Source organism: Emys orbicularis, chromosome 8, assembly GCF_028017835.1.
Source record: "Emys orbicularis isolate rEmyOrb1 chromosome 8, rEmyOrb1.hap1, whole genome shotgun sequence".
NCBI classification, from domain to species: Eukaryota; Metazoa; Chordata; order Testudines; family Emydidae; genus Emys; species Emys orbicularis.
The window spans coordinates 97,585,034-97,604,984 of record NC_088690.1 but is presented as its reverse complement, the minus strand read 5'-3'; the positions used below and the strand labels follow the sequence as shown (position 1 = coordinate 97,604,984).

General features: G+C 43.8%; 1 protein-coding gene across 2 annotated transcripts in view; it reads left to right on the top strand.

Moving 5' to 3' along the window:
* The window catches only part of ARHGAP26 (Rho GTPase activating protein 26), a 316,741-nt gene that overhangs the window by 171,910 nt on the left and 124,880 nt on the right, over nt 1–19,951 (top strand). For both annotated transcript variants that reach the window (XM_065408873.1, XM_065408872.1), the window contains exons 13-16: nt 1,509–1,574; nt 2,890–2,964; nt 13,059–13,146; nt 15,496–15,554. In XM_065408873.1, coding sequence (XP_065264945.1) covers nt 1,509–1,574; nt 2,890–2,964; nt 13,059–13,146; nt 15,496–15,554 — 288 coding nt within the window. The remainder of the gene's footprint in view (nt 1–1,508; nt 1,575–2,889; nt 2,965–13,058; nt 13,147–15,495; nt 15,555–19,951) is intronic.

The following is a 19,951-nucleotide window of genomic DNA, read 5'->3' as shown; positions in this document are numbered from 1 at the left end:
GTGCGATCCACAAGGGAAAAACCTTTTTACTTGGGCATTTTACAGCCTAGGACTCAAAAGCGTTTACTTGAATAATATAATGCCCCTAGGATGCCAGGTGGCTCCTCAGGGGAATGGGTTAGTTTTTGTCTAAGGTTGGAATCCTGCGTGGGTCAGTCATGACTACAGTTGGCTGTGTTCACTCCTAGACAGTGAAGGAGAACCAGCCATTCACACTGCAAGATCTCTCCTGCTGATTTATGTCACGGGTTCTCAAACTTTTTTTATAGTGTGGGCCACATCTCAATAGATTGTGTCTTGTAGAAACATCTCTGCCTCTTTGTGATTGCTTGAACCATTCTCCTCCCTAGGTCAACTCACAACGCTTGCTTACCGTATTAGGGAAGTATTATGTAGTGTCTTTAAGGTGATAGGTGTTTTGTCCTCTTTGGGCAAAGTCTACTTTTATTCTAAATATAATCTCTCAGCACCACGTGACTTCTACCAACCACAGTGGGCCATGGGGTGCAGTTTGGAAAACATTGCTTTAAAGAGTTTCGAACCCTTCGTTGTTTCAGCCAGCAATTCATATACATACCCCCATCATCTGTTCACTTCTTCCATTGCCGAAGGACTCCATTCCTCCAGTCTCTCTTCACTGGGTAACACTCGTTGCTACGTTCCTTCACCTCCCATTTTACGTCCTCCTTCCATTCTCCCTTCATCCCCACTCCTATTTTTCTCCTCCAACCTCTTCCAGTTGTTTCCTTCCAGTCTCCCCTTGGTCACCTTTCTTCCTTCCCCAGTTGCTTATTTAGCACATTTTGTAGGGCATCGATCAAAATGCATCAACCTATCATACAATTAAAAAAAACAAACAAGCAAAACATGAAATTCAGTCCCCCCCCCCACATATCTAGGCAGACAGAAGTCTGACACAGGAGGAAACCCTCAAGGTAAAGTCAACCCCTCCAGCAACAGCGATCATGTTTCAGCTGGTTGGAGATTAGGAAGGAAATCACTGATGTAGGAGGTGAAGTAGGGGACTTGTGGAATGTTTAGAGACTGGTCATCTGAAATAATGTGGCTTGTGGCAAACGAGAGAGACTGACAGACCTCCCAGCCAGAAGTCCCATACAGGAGATAGCATCCTGGTCCTGAATGAATGCAGTGAACACGCACAAACCTGCATCGCTGCAGGGACCTGGTACTAGAATTAGAGGGGTACTGCAGGTCAAGAGTGAAGTGCATTGGCAAAGCTGTGGATAGGCCCAGGATTGGAACAGCATGGGGGTTTGAAATGAGATGTATGAGCAGTGTCATGTACTTGCCTGCGTTGTTCCTGAAGAAAGCTAGTGTGTTAGTCTCTCTCTTTCATGGACACCAAATTTATCCCCCCAAATTATTTTTTAAAAAACAATACAATATCTATTTCAATCTCGGAGATGATTCTGCTGGATGAATGGAGTGCTCATGGTGAAATCATCCCCATTGCTAGGTGTTTAATCAATTTTTTTCTTTCCTTTCAGCTGCCCAGTTGGATAATATCGGATTCAGCATTATCAGGAAATGCATAAATGCTGTCGAAACAAGAGGTATAGTAGTTCACCAGATGGCCTTGTTTTTAGGGAAGGTCTTGCATCTGTTTTTAGCATGGTCTGTGCTTACCTTCTCTTTTTGTGCACAGAAATGATTTATTAACCCTCAGAGACCCATGTTTGATATACCTCATTATAGGCTCACACAGATGCCCTAGCTGGCCATGTACTTGAGCTTGAATAACTGGAGAACACAGGTGTTAAGCAAATATCAAGAACAGAAGGATAAACAAAGAAATGTTGGGCTAGATTTTTAAAATTAGGAGCGGAATTTAATTTGAAATCTAATTTTGGGTATAATTTAATGTTCATAAACAAATATGAATTTTATTCTCAATACCCCTGTGGGGTAGAGAAATGTCATCCCCATTTTACAGGTGGGATAGGCACAGGTAAGAGAAAGTGACTTGCCCACGGTCAGACAGGAAATCTGTGGCTGATCCAGATTTGAACCCAGGTCTCCCAAGTCCCAGCCCATTGCTCTCCATCCTACCTGGGAGAGAATTCAGAATATGGGGTGTTGTTAGGAACTGAGTATTTGCCATACTGCAGTGCTGTAGAGGCTCCGATCCTAAGGACATAGAGTATGGGGTGGTTACTAAAGAGCTGCAGGCTGGTGAAGTTTTGCAACGCCCTAAATGAAGAAAAAGAATTTGCATTATTGAGATTTTCCTGCTGTCCATGGTATAAACTCTGTTCAGATAACATGCTGGCTGTGATTAAAACCCTGGTTCAAAAAAAAAAAAAAAAAAGGGAGGGGGTGGGAAACAAAGCTAACACATTTATTTAGACCCGCAGAGATCAAAATGCCCTCAACTCTCATTCCCTTCAGTAAGACTGGAGGGACATTCAGCTCCAGTTAGTCAGGTCCTTTATTATTTATTTCTATACTACCATAAGCCTCACTTTGGATCAGAATCACATTGTGCTGCACACTCTGCTGACATATGGAAAGACACAGTCCCTGACCAGCAGGTCTTAGCATCAGACTCCTCAACCCACCCACACACATGTTGCCAATCAAATGATATTTGTTTCTGGTGCTTCCATGCTTTCCTGTTGTCCACTAGTGTGGAGAACAGGCACCTCTGATTCCTGAGCTGATCAGGAGACAACACTTTGTAATAAATACATAAAAACCCAGACGTCAAAACCAAATCTCAACCCTTTCTATAACAGCCAGGCTGAGAGTGTTGTATGCAGCTGGTGGAAGCTTTAATTACTGCAGCTATTAGCGAAGCCAAGGAAATGAAAGAAATGTTAATAGTTCTTTTAACATTCCCCTAATTAAGTAACCTCTTTATTTTTCCAGGGATCAATGAGCAAGGGCTCTACCGAATTGTTGGAGTAAACTCCAGAGTTCAAAAGCTATTGAGTATCTTAATGGGTAAGTGTCTCAAATCCGCATTAGAGGGAAGCAGCTTATTACCAGTCCTGGTGATGGAGGCTTTTGTCGAAATACCAGAACCTGGGGTGGGAATTCCACTTTGGGAAATGAACTCTCATTAACATGTTCTGTGAGAGGTCAGGAGAGTGCGGGGATCGGAACACTAGGAATTGTGTAGGGCATCCACTTTAAAGGGGCTTTTATTTCACCTGGTCTGTTGCTTGTGCTTCACTCATATGCTTTGCAAATCTTGGCAGTCTTCCCAAATGCAGCCTATAACCGTCAGAAAAATAGCTGTTAGTTTTTATTCCTATACCTGCCACATGCTCCCTCTCAAGTTTTGTCTCTATTTCATGTTGCTCATGGTTCTAGTTGCTCTCCCTTTAGACCTAATTTTCCTGTCCAGCTATGTTTACTGCTAGCAGCATTATTTTATCCCTGCCCCCCCCCCCACCCCTTTCTTGTTATTAGCTTTCCCCATAGCAGGGCATAAAAGAACCCTGTTGTCAGTCAGACTTCAACACAGCCATTCTAACAGTTGGTCAGAGTGTGAAGGGAATAGTGTAGATTAACTGGCTGGGGATAGCAAGTGTGTGTGTTGGGCTTAGCTGCTGTGGGATTGTGGGGGGCAGTGACTGTTCCATAATTTCATCTGGTTTTTCAATAGACCCCTCTGGAAGAGCTTCTTTATCTGTAGATGAATGTGCTAAAGGGAAGGGCAAAAGGGGCTGACATTGTTAGGGTTCTGTGTCTGACCAACGAGGCTCAACCCAGTGTTTTGAGAATGTCCACTTGAGACAGAGTCCTAGTCAGGTCTTCAGACGTCCCTCCCACCTCGGAAAGGTTTTGCCTGTGTGAAGTTCAAGGCTACTGTTCCTCTCTATGATGTATGCTGAACAGCCTGATGATGTGACACCATCTCCTTCCCAGTTTCTACTTTGTGCTAAGCCCCTCTGCATTGCAGTCTGCCTTCTGCTTTCACAATTCCATTGCTCTCACTGTGAAGAATGGAGAGCTACAAATCCTGGGTGTTTTGAACACTGAAGACAAGCACAACTGAATAGTGAGATACAGTACTTCAGAGGTCAGTGCAGACCCAGCTGGGCCCCAAATCTCATTTAATGTAGCAAGGTGGGGGGCATTGTCTCTCCACTCTGCTCTGCCACAAACCTCAGGGGTTGCAAGTCCCTCAATCCCATTCACATTCACATCCTATCAGCCAGCAGTATAAGCAGTCATGGCTGACCCGCTGCTGCCCCTGCCAGTGTGTGGGAGTGACTCTTTGGAATCAAGGTAGGGGCATTCCTCTCTTCACTACCTATTGAAAGTCTGCTGTCTCAGGCAGCCACCTATGCCACATACCCCTGTTGCTGGTCCTGTTCATGTGGCAGTAGCAATGTACAATAGGAGCCAAAGAGTTTAAGGTTGATATATCGATGCAAAAGTGCAGCAGAACTTAGAACACATACAGCTGCGCACACAAGAGAGCAGTTCAGTACTTTTTTTCGCTCTGGAATCTGAAATGAAGCCATGACAGGAGGATGTTTCCACATGGGTTTCCAAAGAGGTAACCTGCTGTAAGCTGAAGCATGTGGTTTTCAGCCCTGTTTCAGTTGGATTTACAATTTCATTTATTGCTTTAGCTCTAATAACTCCATAGGGAAAAATACCCACCCAGAGCGCCAAGCACTCTAGACATGCATGACAAGAACACTTAAGAAAAGTTGTAAACAGCCAGTTAACGTGGTAACATTCCAACCCCATCTCGTGGTGTCTAGTGCCTGGTAGGCCCAATATAAATTAGCAGGTGTCTCTAACTAGTAGATGTCTGTAACTGAATATTTAGTTATTTGTTCAGTGCCTTATTGTCACATTCATCACTCATTGAAAAATCTGCTCTCTGTGGGACTACTGTGCTGTCTACCCTTTGGACTGCTGCGCTGTCCACCCTATTGTCCTCTCTTGGTTTCTCTCCCCCTTCTCAATCTTTGATCCTCCTCCGTTTTTTGCCCTCTGCATTTTCTCCTTGCAGCAACTCCAATTTCCAACCCTGTGTACTTCATCCCCACCCCTATCTCCAGGCTAGCCACTAAAGTGATCAGCAATTAATTCGTTTAATGTTGACACTGAAATTTCATAATTGTGCTTTAAAGTTGATAGTCCAGTGAGGCTAACAGGGGACCGAGGCGGTCACACCTGCAAGTCATTGTTCCAGGCTCCCTGCAGACTAAGACAGACACCACTGCTTCAGTCACACTCTGTTCATATTTGGAAGCCTATCTCTGCAGCCATAAGGGCTATTGTTTTAATGAAAGTTTATCATAGATTATGGAGAATCTGAATATGTCCTATGGGCCATGTAACTACCAGGGCCGCCCAGAGGATTCAGGGGGCCTGGGGCAAAGCAATTTTGGGGGGCCCTTACATAAAAAATGGCAATACTATAGAATACTATATTCTCGTGGGGGCCCCTGTGGGGCCCGGGGCCTGGGGCAAATTGCCCCACTTGCCCCCCACTCTGGGCAGCCCTGGTAATAACATCATCTGGGCTGGATCTATCTCACGGGTCATACGTTTGCCAGCCTGGCTCAAAAAAGCATCAGGTACTGGCCACTGGCAAACATAAACTGCTACTTTGAGTGCACCCACCGCACAATCTGATCTGATATGCCAGGACCTCTGGTTTTTTGTTTTGTTTTGTTTTTTAACCAGAATGCGTAGTGTTAAGAACTATCAACACATTTGGAATTATTGTCTCCACACAATGGGCCAAATCATGGCCTCTGTTCTACTCTCTTAAATAGATCTGTTTCAGTATAAGTTTCCCTGGCTGTAACAGATGGCTGGATTTGGTCCTTTGTGGGTTCTTTAGTGCTGAGAGGAATCAAAGGTTTTGGCCACCATCCAAAAGCATCATCTCCTTAGTAGCTGAAGACACTCCGTCATTGGCCTCGTGCCTCACAATGTGGTGATCTAGTCAGTGTTTGTGTCTTGCCTGCCATGTCTTCATTAGCTGCTGATGTCTGAGGCATAGTAATGAGGCCTAAACTCGCTGGCAGGCTAGATGATTAGGGGTGTCACCCAAGTAGGTGTTGCAAGGTCATTTATTTTAATCCCTGTTGATCTTCAATATTGTTATTGTCTGGCTGGAAAAGGACATGTCCTGACCTCCTCATATTAACAACAGAACCCAAGGGGAGTATCTTTGCTGAGTACCAGCCTCCAGGCAGACACAAGCTGTCTGTAAAGGGACTGCCGAACTGAGCTCTGCTTTTTCTCTCCCTCCTCATTCGCCCCCCTGCCTTTTTTTAGGACTTAATGCATTTAAAGTAAAAGCAACATCCTGCTCAAATGTTGACTATTCAGATCAAAACCTCATGAGCTAAGGAGCCAGATTTTGCTTACAACTTCAGGTTTCCCTTATATTTAGAAATGAATGTGGTCAGCATTAGTGATTCACATACAGATTAAATGGCAAGTGGATCAGGTTTCAGAGAGCAGTGATTGGTGTAAGTGGCACACTACTGTGGAGGCCTTCAGAGTGACCCTTTTCTATAGAAGGTGCTATGCTGCTCTGTGCTCAGAGCTTGGAGGTATTTGCAGATAGCACTTTGCATTGGCAGCAGCTGCATTAGACTCAAATACAGTACCTGCCACGCTCTTGCTGTGGGACTTGTGTACCAAAGGCAAATGATTTGCTCCTCAGTTTCCCTACTGGTGAAATGGTGAACACCTCTCTGTCAGGGTTCTTTTGAGGATTAATTCATCAACATTTGTAAAGTGTTTATATTTCTTTAGCCCCTGCCATTAAATGTCTCCAAAGAGTTACTTATTTATCAAGCACAGCTGTTTTTGAAGCATTGTATTAAGACATGCACACAAACACAGGATAGTAATAGAACCAGCATGCAAATCTGTTCTTTAGAGGCGCCTTATATACATGGTGGAGTATAACATATTGAGTGATCCTACTGATCCTTGCCAATGTAGTCAGTGGTGAGTGAGATTTCCTATAGCCATTGGCCTTTATGATGAAATATCTTTATGGCTGTTTCTGAAACCATCTGAATGTCACCCAAGTGGTGATTAGAATTAGTACATGATTGTATTTATCCTAGAGAAAGCGGTGAGGAATTGAAATAACAGCAGCGGTGACTAGTACTGTTCCCCTCCCCCTTACATCTCCCAGAAATTTACTAAAGACATTCTGCAACACTGGCTGCAGTACTTCTGGGAAAGATGTCATTGGATAGGCTAATCGGCATTTCAGACACCATCTGGAAGAATCAGCCTCTGGGGAGCAGCTGTGCCATTGTATGCAAGCGTCTCGCTGTATTTCCATCAGAGTGCTTGTTTTTTCCAGGGTTTAATCATTCTTAGTCATTTAACTTAACATCAAGCTGAAAGTTTGCGACCCCAGCTAACTTGATTCTCTGTGCCCTGGGAGTTGTTTAGTTGGTAGTATGCCTGGGTGGGCAGGCTCAGGATTGGAGATGATGCCTCTCAGTTTCTCTCAGTCACCAGTGCTATTGTCTACAAAAAACCCCCAAACGAAACCCACATCCTGACTTCTGCTGATCTTGGAATTTGTTGTGTTTGGGGCTGTCTTGTTTTTCTTCAGACGACTACCACGTGATCCTTTAAATCAAAATATCAATCTCTGTCCGTTTGTTAAGCTTATTCATAACAGCTCGGACGCAGTGGAAGCTCCATGTTGTGGGACGTTTATGATTAGGCAGGACAAACCCCTAGTAAATGTGCATGGGAAAGGATCTTGCACTGGCTGGTACGGTGGTGGGGGCGGACAAGTTGACCTCTTCCATGTCTGTTGTGATGAGGGGTTCATAGAAGAAGAAATGTTCATGCTTCTGTTTCCCATTATTGTTCACATTCATCTTTGCTGTGTTTGTCTGAACATACATCTTGTTGAGTCTTCTCTAAGCTGCTGTGTTGGCACTGATATAAAAAACCTTAAACTTCTGCACATTGTGACCATATCAAGTTATTTTTAACCAATAAAAATTGCCTCCTTTTAAAAAGCAAGTCAGATGGCAAATCACACTGAAACTGATTAGGAAGGATTGTGTTAGTTTGTGTGATGTCTGTGTGACACACGCTTGATTTTTGTCATTAATACAGATTTTTTTTTCACTACCCCTTTTGATTTTTTTTTTCTTTAAAATAAACCCATTGCCATGAAGGAAACCCAAACTCTTTTTCAATACAAACTTTTAATTGCTTTCAAAATTGCACAGTTTTTACCTATTGTTTTAAAATTCAGGAACATATTATAAATGAGTGCAGAAAAAGTAACCATTGAGTTGAATCCAGGGAATGATAGAGGGTAATCAGCTGCACCCAGCAGCGTGCTGTTTGACTTTAGTAGTCATTATATGCTTCGGAATTCTATGTTTCCTGCAGGCTGGCAGTCCAGCACTTTTTCAATGGCATCAAAAGGACCTGCTCCAGTTTTCGCTGAGATCAATGGAAAGACTCCCATTGTCAGATCAGGCTCACTTTCTATTCTCATGCACATCTGGGTTGTTTGCAGTCAGTGTCCCGAGCTTGTAATCAAGGCCCAGGGTTTTATTTATCACTCTTCAATTAATATAGGAAATTAATATAGTCAAATTCACCTACCAATCGTTAAGAAATTGAGAATTAAATTAGACAATAAATGAACTCAGAAATGGAATGCAAACAAGCACAAAAGCAATGGGAAGCATGTACTTGTGCCTGCAAGAGGAACTTATTCACGGCTTTCCCCTTCTCAAACAGTGACCAGACAATGCTTTTCGATCCTTACCTGGAGGAGCCAAGATCTTCACTCGTTGTGCAGATTCCATACCTGAGCGTTTACCTGGGTTACCACCAGTGGTGCCAATTAATGCAAACGTAATGATGGTTTTTAATGTCATTTGGTTTTAATTGTCAGTGACAGCTGTCATGATGATCTCTGGAACATGGACAGTTGTCTGCTAGGAACTGGACTGAAAATGCCCACTCACTTCACATAGGTCACTGAACAGCCACCTGACGGTAACTGATTCGAGCAATCCTTTAGCCCTGTAGCACTGAAGTACAAAATGCTAGAAGTCTGCAGGAAGAAAAAATGGTTCCTGCCTTTTTCAATCGTTATTTTACTGTAATGGCATTAGGATGTTTCACCAGAGCTTCCACAGAAACTGATAAAATACTGCCTTAAATATTGTCTGACTACAAACAGTGACTTCGAAACAGCCCTCGCTTCCTGATCTAGTTGGAGGCTTACAGAGATCAGAGAAGAGGCAGCATGACTCCAGGTTTCTAAAAGCACAACTTCCTCTGCAGTTGTTTCAGATCTTGGGTTTTGGAAGTAAACATTTTGCTGGCCAAAGCCTCGTATTCACTCCGTGCAGAACAGCTGCATGTGTTTTGTTTTGTTTGTTTGTTTGTTTCTTAAAGGGAATTTTAAAAAGAAATACACAAAGGGAAGGGAGGCCCATGGAGGAGATGAGGGGAAGGAGAGGAGTAAGTAGTGTTTAAAAATAAAAACAGAATAAATGAACAGGCTCCTTCACTCCAGATAGGTGCACCATATTGAGCTCAAAACCCATTTTGGCCCCCATATGCTGTTGCGGTGTCAGGCCATAAAAGCCCCATAACCAACCAGAGACTTCCCCTGGCAGAGACATTGTGAAGACAGCAAAATGAATGCCCCATAAAGGCCAGTGTAGGGGGTAGGCCAGGGTCTGCAGATGGTGGGGGTGGGGAAGGTGCTGTGTACTACAGAGGTTCTCAGCAGATTGGGTTGAGTGCCTAAGTTACTTTGGGAGCCATTTCAGCTCCTGAAGCAGCCCAGGATTAGGAGGGTGCAAAATGACTTTTAAGCCACTTACCTCCCCAGCCCCCCAACTCCTTCCACCCAATTGCAAAGTTTATATTGTGTCTCTACAAGCTGCAGCACAGAATCGCTCCCTGTGTTTCTACACTGCCGAGGAGCCAAGAGGGTCTCCACTGATGGCCTCTTATTTGAGTCCTCATGATGCCAAGTGTAGCAGCCTGTCTGGGTTGGGGATAACTGGGCCACGCTTTCCAACAGAGCCTGGGAAAGCCTCTCCTGAAATCATCCAGCAGAGGGTGTGGAAGAGCCATTTACAGCCGTTCATTTACCTGTCGTGTGTGGGGGTGTGCTTCCACAGTCTTCCTGGCCCCTGCTGGGTTGGGGGAGCCAAACCTGGCAGTCTCCATGAGTGGCAGGTAGTTGGGCCAGTGAAAACAGAGGCAGTCACAGTGCTGAGGACCCAGAAGGAAAACAGCATTGCCAAATGTTCCCTTCGTGTTCAGGGCCTGATCTGGTGAGGTTCTTGAGCCATGTAATAAGGAGTTCAGGGCACTCAGCAGGATCTTGCATGATTGGGCTCGACACCATCAGTTTCACTGCTGATTAAATTTTTGCTCCCTTTTATTGGGGGAATGCTTAACTGGCTGGACTGTATCAGAACCCTGAAGCAGGCTCTGTTAGTGCTATATGCAGCGGCCCTAGGAGCTGCCAGTGGGGAAGGAGCATTCCTTTGGCAGGGAGGTAATAGTGGACAGTTGGTCTTTGTGGGCTGGAGGAAGGCAGCCATCCACAGCCTCATTGGGTTCCCTCCGTGTGTGTCCAGGCAGGCCGAGGAAGATGTTTTTGTATGTCTCTTTGGCCAGAGGAAAGGGCTGGAGAGTAGCCACTCACCACGGCGTAGCTGGAGAAGCCTTGGGAAAATGAGCACCTTGACATAAAAGGTGAGCTGCTGGTTCACTCTGATCTGGCCACAGTTTGCGCAGCGGTTTTCTTCCCCTCTCTGACTGGTGCAATGGATCATCTCTCCTCCTGTGCTTTCATGGTGGCATGTGAAGGAATGTGTGGATTTGGGACTCTCAAAGTTAAAAACAGCCCGGGGGCAGGCCTGGTGGTTAGTACTTTGCACTGCCAAGCAGGAGACGTTGGCTGCCACTCCTAGCTTAGGCGTCTCACTTTCTGGGCTGCTAAGTGTTGAGCCCAGTGAGTGCCTGGAAGAGCTCCTGAGTCCGAACCAACCCTTCTCGGGCAATGATGATGGCTGCAACATCAGGAATTAGAAGGTGAAGGGCAGAGTTAAAGCTGCACAGGGCAGAGGCATGCATGCACATGTGGAGGGCAAGGATCAGCGTGGGAAAGGAAACTGCTGATATGAATATGAACATACAGCACTTAGAGACTGCCAGAAGTGTTTAATTTGTTCCCAGGTAGGCTCTGAGGATCAGAAGAGTCAAACTCCCAGCATACCCGAGAGATCGACAGGGAGGTGCAGAAATTGGCAGCCCTTTTTGAAAACAAAGATTGCTCAGGAGTCTCTGGACTGGCTGGCCTGGAAATGAAGTATATTAAAATGGATGTGCTTAAGCTCCGAGAAACTTGCCTCATATTGCTATAAAAAGCCTTCTAGCCTGACTGTTATTTGAGTCTTTTTTTCTTCTCTGTAATGTTACATAACGTTTGTTTGGTTGGAGGCCTGGCGTAGGAGAAGGCTAAATAGCTGGTTTACTAGATGTGGTTCATGCAATGGCTTGCACATGTAAAACTTGCCAATTTCTTCTCACTTAGAGCCAGGCTCTGTCTTCTGTTGTCTTGCTGCTTGAGCCGGATTGCCCCTAGAATTAAGAGAGTTGAAGTAATATTTGACATCTCTCCAGGGCTTGCTCATGTTGTGGAAGTTCAGAAGTTTTTGTAAATCTCTGCATGTGACTCCAGGGATGGGGAGGGATGAATCAGACATTTAAAAAATCTTTAAGGATGCCAAGGAACGGTCTGCTGAGAAGAGGATGTAGGAAACTAATAGAATGACATCAAGAGGCCAGAGGTGAAAAAACAAACCAAAATATGATTTTTCTAAGCCAATAACCCACCCGCCCCGTGCCGCCTTCCCAGACTCATTGCTCTACAACATTTAAAAATAGGATTTGGTATTTCTCCCCTCACCGTGATACAAATAAAGTAAACAAGAATACCCTACATTCTCCATCACCCGTATACCTATAGAGAAAGCTGACCATGTACAAGCTTCCTTGCTGTACAACTCTGCCAGCAGGGCCCCTGAGGATGTTTGCAGATGTTCCTGCTTTTGCAAGCCAATGGGAACTTTATGGCCAGAGTTCTCCCTCCACCTTCTAGCAGCAAATGTCAGGCTGGCAAAAGCACTCATCTGGCAACAGGTTTCTGGAGTGGCAAGCTAGGGTCTACCAGGTCAAGTGACACAGTGGATCATTTGCTGACACGCTGCTGTGCCAATATCCTGCTATGTAGTGCTGTGTGCGACAACTTTGTTTCCTCCTTTTACTCCAGCTGCAGAACAAAGGGGGTCAAGCGCATGTGTAATTTCCTCAGTTGCCAGCAGGGCTAGGTCTAGTGGTGGTTCTGCCCTGGGCAAGCAAGCAAATGTCTGCCTTTCCCAGCCAGCAGTGTCGCATGCACACAGTTATTGAATGTCCTATTGCCCCTGTTATTTTGTTGCCTTAGGCACTTGCCTGCTTTAATTGTATGATACAGCTGGCCCTGGTTACTAGTGGTCACTGTGCGTTCCCCACCACTAATTTGTACTGCTTTGTGCAGTCATTTAGGCATGCCTTGCTGCCATAGTCCTTATATTATTTATACTGCAATTATGTCCCAAAGTCTACATTAAACGGCGTGTGTCTAGTCTGTCTGCCTCTGTCTGATATTGTTCTGCTTCCATCACTGTAGTATCTAAGCACAGCAGTGTCTTGAAACCTTTTTTATCATCACGCTTGAAACAAAAGCATTGGTCCCATCACCCATGAGTGATGAGCTCCTCTTCTTTTTGCTTTTGAACACATGCAAGTGAGTCCTAGTGTCCAACCTGCGGTCGCCGTCTTCATCCATATCCTTGTAAGCAGGAACAGCTCTCAAGGCTCAAAAGTATTTGCTGGTGTTGGTTATTTGGAGAGACCATTGAGAAACTGGGCGGTGGGATTTTCCTTCAGAGCTAACCCCACAGGAGTAACTTTGGAGGTGATTACGTTGTTTAATGTGTTCTCTTTGAGCCACTCATTCTTTTGTTGCCTTTCTTCCCTAGATCCCAAAACAGCCTCTGAAACAGAAACGGACATCTGTGCTGAGTGGGAGATAAAGACTATCACCAGTGCACTGAAAACGTACTTGAGGTAGGGGAGAAACGCCTCCTGTGTTATATGTCTCCACAAGTGTGTTCTGTAGTGTCCTGGGGATAGCCTCACCCACTACCCAAGTTTCTTGACAGGGGAGCGAGTTTAAAATAACTAAGGAAGAGACTGCTCTTAAAGAATCCACCTTGGCTTTTCCACTGAACCCCATGCATGCTTGGGCAGGACTTTGGGAGTTTACTGAATACTGTACAAATGCTAATGTGTAGAGTCTATTTTGGTCAATTTCACGGTCATAGGATTTAAAAAATCATAAATTTCATGATTTTAATCTGAAATTTCATGGCCTTGTAATTGTAGGGGTCCTGACCCAAAAAGGAGTTGGGGGGAGGGTCACAAGGTTAGTGTAGGTGGGATTGCGGTACGGCTACCCTTACTTTTACGCTGCTGCTGCTGGCGGCGGCACTGCTTTCAGAGCTGGGCAGCTGGAGAGCGGTGGCTGCAGGCTGGGAGCCCAGCTCCGAAGGCAGAGCCGCTGCCAGCAGTGCAGAAGTAAGCATGGCCTGGTATGGTATTGCCATCTTTTACTTCTGCGCTGCTGCCTGCAGAGCTGGACCATCAGACAGCAGCCGCCACTCTCCTCTGAAGGCAGCGCAGAAATAAGGGTGGCAATACCGTTACCTCCCCTAAAATAACCTTGTGACCCCCCGCAACTCCCTTTTGGGTCAGGACCTCCAATTTGATAAACACTGGTCTCCCCTGTGAAATCTGTATAGTATAGGGTAAAAGTACACAAAAGACCAGATTTCACGGGGGGAGACCAGATTTCACAGTCCGTGACGTGTTTTTCATGGCCCTACTCAGGTGGTACAGCCGTAACTTATAAAAGCTTATTCTTACGTATCTCACTGTTAAGTTTGTCTCTTGATTCAGGCTTTTCCCTGTAAGCGAAGACACAATGCATTCCAGTATGCTGCTGTCTAGCAAATCTGTTGTCCTGATGGCTTAGTGGAAGAAAGTTCAGTGTTAATTTGTTTTTCCAAAAGGACCATGAAAATTCATAAGGCTTTCTTTGATATCTAGGCATAGAACTGTACATGTGGGTACAGTCCAACCACACGAAAACTGATGCCATTGTTACAATTGGGTTATCTTCTATTATTGTATAAGTATGACATGTAACATCGTTTACTGAAGCACTAGTTCAGAGAAAGAAAACTGATACTGTGGAGAGGAATGTTAGAGCCAACATCACACTATTTCCTTTGGTACCTCCTTAAAATTAATTTCTTCCTGTTAGTTATTTAGTAATAAAGATATGCAAGAATTTGTCAGTAATTAATAAACTACAAACTTCTAATTATGGGCCCCTTCTCATCCCTAACCTTCATTTTAATTGCATTGCATTATGCATTGACAGGTAATATTAGAGATGGGATGAGCTGTTCACAGACTGGTGGTTCCTAATCCAAAAAGAGGGATACCCATTAGTTTGCAAGTAGCAATAGGTATTCTGTTATGCAGAACATGCTGCTACCTGCTACGTCCGTATTTTTAAAGCATAAGAAAATGAAACAAAATCCAACGTGGATGACAAATGTCGTTAGGTTGGTCGATCTCAGCCTGGAAGGTCACAAAGCCAGCACATAACTTTGCATGAATGGCAATCTTTGCTCCAGAGAGTTTCTGAACGGTTAGCACAGGAATAAGGTGAGAGTATGAGACACAGGACTGGAATAGTAGGTCATTTCACAGGTCAGGACTGAAGTGTATAGGCAAATCTGAGAGGAGCCCATGACTAAAATATCAGAGAAGCTGCAGGACAGGATTGCGATCCATTTTAAGATCTGCACAGAGAATTAGCACAGCACTACCATGTGCTATGCATAGCTTTAGCCAGTGCTCTTGGTCTCTCGTTTTCATCAGCACCAAAGTTTACACAAGCTTTCCTTCAAAATACATGTTAAGATTTCCAAGGCATGGGTGGATGTGGAAAATTCATTATGGAAATGATGATCGTTAGAATTTTAGTGCTGTTTTCTGTGACACATTTTAACATCGAGTCGCTTAGTATTTTGTTTATATATAATACAAGGTTTCGAGAATTTATAGGGAGGTTTGGCCTGTGTTATTTCTTTTATATATCTTGGTAATTCTGAAGTGGTAGTTGATTCAATTAAAGAGAGGAAAGGAAGACTAAAACAAAGCCCCCTCTGTATATTATGTTTTTTTCTGATGAGAGGAAACTAGTTAGGAAAGTTGGTATTGCTTAGCTGTGTCCTTTATGATTTAAGAATGGGTTTATGGGAACAGCAGACTCCAAGCTGCTTTTCAGTGATTCAGTGATTATTTTATTGCTCAATTGTATACGTTTTGCTATTCCTATTCCAGAATGCTCCCTGGACCACTCATGATGTACCAGTTTCAAAGAAGCTTCATCAAAGCAGCAAGTAAGTTTTTGTGCATGTGTGCTTGTCACAACCTTCTAAAGAGAAAAATTCCTTTGCAAACAACCAAATGTAACCCCAACGCCAGTACTCTCCCACTGAACTCCTGATGCAAGACAGACTTTGGTAAATGCTGTAAAACAAAATTGGAATTGAGATGCAAGGTGCATGTTGTTGGGTGTACTGTGGGTTTTTTTTTTTTTTTTTTTTTTTTTTTTAAGAGTCTAGATGCTGGTGGGTGGGAAGTGGGAGGAAAACATATTGGTACCACAGATGGGTTATTGGAGTTCTAATTAGTTGTATTTTTCAGTCCTAATGTCATGAAAGCATAGCTGTGTATGGGTGGAAGGGACCATGAGATCATCTAATCCAGCCCCCTAGGCTGAGGCAGGGCCAAATAAACCTAGACCAACCCTGACAGGTGTTTGTCTAACCTGTTTTTAAAAACTCCACAACCTCCCTTGGAAGCCTGTTCCAATGCTCAACTATTCTGGTAGTTGGGAAAGATTTTCCCAATATTTAACCTAAATCTGCTTTCCTGCACATTAAGCCAATTACTTCTTGTCCTACCTTCAGTAGACACAGAGAACAGTTGATCACCATCCTCTTTATAACAGACCGTAACATATTTTAAGATGGTTATCGGGCTCCCCCTCAGTTTTAACCTTTCCTCACAAGTCTGGTTTTCTAAACCTTTTATCCTTTTTTTTTTTGTTTTGTTTTTTGCCAGCCTCTGTACTCTTTCCAATTTGTCCGCATCTTTCCTAGTGTGGCACCCAGAACTGGACACAGTTCTCCAGCTGAGGCCTCGCCAGTGCCAAGTAGAGCAGGACAATTACCTCCCATGTCTTAAATATGACGCATTCCTGTTCATACACCGCAGAATGATATCTTTTTTTAGCAACAGCATCACATTGTTGATTCATATTCAATCTGTGACCCGCTATAACCCCAGATCCTTTTCAGCAGTACCTAGCTAGTTATATCCCCATTTTGTACTTGTGCATTGGATTTTCTTCTCCCTAAGTGCAGTGCTTTGCACTTGTATTTATTGAAATTCTTCTTGTTGATTTCCAACAAATTCTCCAATTTGTGAAGGTCATTTTGAATTCTAAGCCTCCAAAGCATTAGAAACCTCTCCCAGCTTGGTGGCATCTGCAAATTTTATAAACATGCTCTCCACTCCAAACTCCAAGCTATCCAAGTCATCAGTGAAAATATTGAATAGTACCAGACCCAGGACAAAGCCCTGCAGGTCCCCTTAGATATGCTCCACCAGCTCCCTCCCCGTTTGACAGCAAACCATTGATACTCTTTAAGTATGGTGACAAGTTTCAGAGTGGTAGCCGTGTTAGTCTGTATCAGCAAAACAATGAGGAGTCCTTGTGGCACCTTAAAGACTAACACATTTTTTTGGGCATAAGCTTTCGTGGGCTAAAACCCACTTCATCAGATGCATGGAGTGGAAAATACAGTAGCAGGTGTATATATACACACTACATGAAAAGATGGGAGTTGCCTTACCAAGTGGGAGGGTCAGTGCTAATGAGACAATTCAATTAACAGTAGAATACCAAGGGAGGAAAAATCACTTTTGTAGTGGTAATGAGAGTGGCTCATTTCAAACAGTTGACAAGAAGGTGTGAGTATCAGTAGGGGGAAATTAGTTTTTGTAATGACCTACTCACTCCCAGTCTTTATTCAGGCCTAATTTGATGGTGTCCAGTTTGCAAATTAATTCCAGTTCTGCAGTTTCTCATTGGAGTCTGTTTTTGAAGGTTTTTTTGTTGAATTGCCACTTTTAAGTCTGTTATTGAGTGACCAGGGAGATTGAAGTGTTCTCCTACCGGTTTTTGAATGTTATAATTCCTGATGTCTGATTTGTGTCCATTTATTCTTTTGCATAGAGACTGTCCGGTTTGGCCAATGTACATGGCAGAGGGGCATTGCTGGCACATGATGGCATATATCACATTGGTAGATGTGCAGGTGAACGAGCCCCTGATGGTGTGGCTGATGTGATTAGGTCCTATGATGGTGTCCCTTGAATAGATATGCAGACAGAGTTGGCACCAGGGTTTGTTGCAGGGTTTGGTTCCTGGGTTAGTGTTTTTGTTGTGTGGTGTGTAGTTACTACTGTATTTTCCACTCCATGGTCAGCCCCCAGGGCCGCTGGAGCAGTGGCCGCCGCCTCCGGAGCAAAAGCTCGGGACCGGGTTAGCCCCCGAAGCTGGAGCAGGAGCAGCGGTCAGGGCCAGAGTAGCCCCTGGGACCAGTGGTCATCCACCGCCACAGGAGCAGCGGCCGGGCTGGGTCAGCATCGCAGGAGGAGTGGCGAAGCTGGAGCAGTGGCCAGCGGTCAGCCTCCAGCAGGTTCCGACTGTTAGTCTTTCCTCCCCCTTCTGCCCCCTGGGGTAGTTTTAGTAAAAGTCACAGAGAGGTTGCGGGATTCTGTGAATTTTTGTTCATTGTCTGTGATCTGTCCATGACTTTTACTAAAATACCCCCATGACAAAATCTTAACCTTATTTATAACACTGATGTCTAGGGCCTCATGAACATAAGTTGTACCACTTTAATTATACTGGTATAATTAAAGCAGTACAATTCTAGTGTGGATGCAGCTATACCAGTATAAAAGTGCTTATACTGGTATAGCTGATTTCCACATAGCACCTTTGTATCAGTACAACTGTGCTCCCACTAGGGTTTGTATCACAATAGCTACTTCAGTTAAAAAAAATCACAAATTCTAATCAAAATAGCTATCAGTACAAAATCTGCGTGTAGATCAGATTTACAGGTGACAGTAGCACTTATTAGGCAGTGCTTCTCCATTAATCTAATTCAATCTGTGCTATCTTCAGAAGTCTCTCTCTATCATCCTTTCTTCCACTGCTTTTCAGTAGTCCTACTGTTTTATCATTGAGGTTCATAGTTCTGATCAGCTTTTATGTAGCAGTTTGGTTCTAATTGCAGTGGAGATACAGCTTCATGAAATGAATCCCCCACTCATTTAAGCAGAGATAGTGACAAGTGGATGTTAGTCATTGAAGTCTCATTATAGAACACAGATGCATACCAAATTCCTACTACAGTTATAGGAAGGGTTGGTACAACCACCTACTGAGATTGCCTGTCACTTCCCATTTTTAGACCCTGTTTTCAGTTGCCTATAATTTTGTCACACTTAACAGTTTGAGCACAAATTTGCCATGAAGTGTGTACCTCGGGCTGATTTTTTTTGGAAAATTTCAGCTAAAATGGGTGCCACATTTCTGAGAATGAGGCAAGGGAAAAATAAGGTGGTTTTTTTGCCCAGGCTAAAAAGTCCTGGTTACCTTTTCTTTCAAAAGCTCTAGTGCCACCATACTTTTTAGGAGGACTTGAAATTTGATAAGGGATGTCAGTCGGTGGCTTTTGTGTCAGGGATGTGACTTTTTGCTGTCCCCATGAAAATCTGCCCACATTTAGCCAAGTTGTAAGCCTTTCAAAAATTGTAGCTCGTACATGCTCAGTGGAGACTTTTTAGATTTTAGCCTCTAAATTCCCCAAAGATTCATCTGCTATAGGCATGCTCCACCCCCTCACCTCACAGGAGTATAGCGAAAATAAGTTCACTAATATTTGAAAAGCACTCAGAAATGAAGTGATGAGTCTATAAAGAGAAAAGTCTATGAAGAAATGAGCAATTCTATCTTCAGTACAGAACGGGAATAGTGCTCAGTAAACAAGTCCTGGGGCCACACATTGAACAATGAGGAGAAATCAAAATATTGAATAGCTGCTCATTAAGTGAGCACTGTCCATTCTGTGCATTGTATGAGGCAGGGGCTCTGTTTGGTGTGTAATTATGGATTTAAGTTGCAGACCTTGGTAGATATGAAGCTGTTCAGTGCTGTTCTGAGGTATTGAATGGCGTTTGGGACCAGGAATCAGGACTCCAGTTCCCTTATTTCAACTCTGTCACTGACCTTGGGCAAATCACTCAAATTCTCCATGTTTCAGATTTATTTCTGTGAGGTTGGATGTTGACTTCTAAACTCACAGGGCCATTGTGAGGTTAAGTTAATTGTTTGTGAAGAGTTTAGCATCCTTGAATCTCAAAACAAGAACCAGGTATGTAGCTGCTGATATTGCTAGTATTTCATTTGGTACGTTAATGTGCTGAACTGACTCCATTTGAACCTGCCCTTTCTAGAAGGGAAAGGGAGGATGAAATATCCAATGGAGGGCTTTTAACAAGATGGCTTCCAATGACTTTATCACCAAAGGCCTCATGCTATAAATGAAATGCAAATATTAAGATATTTCCACTTTTGTGAATGAAATAAGGATGACCAGTTGTCAAAACCTTTCTAGTTATCGGGCTAAAGTTACCCTTATGGAGATTGAACATT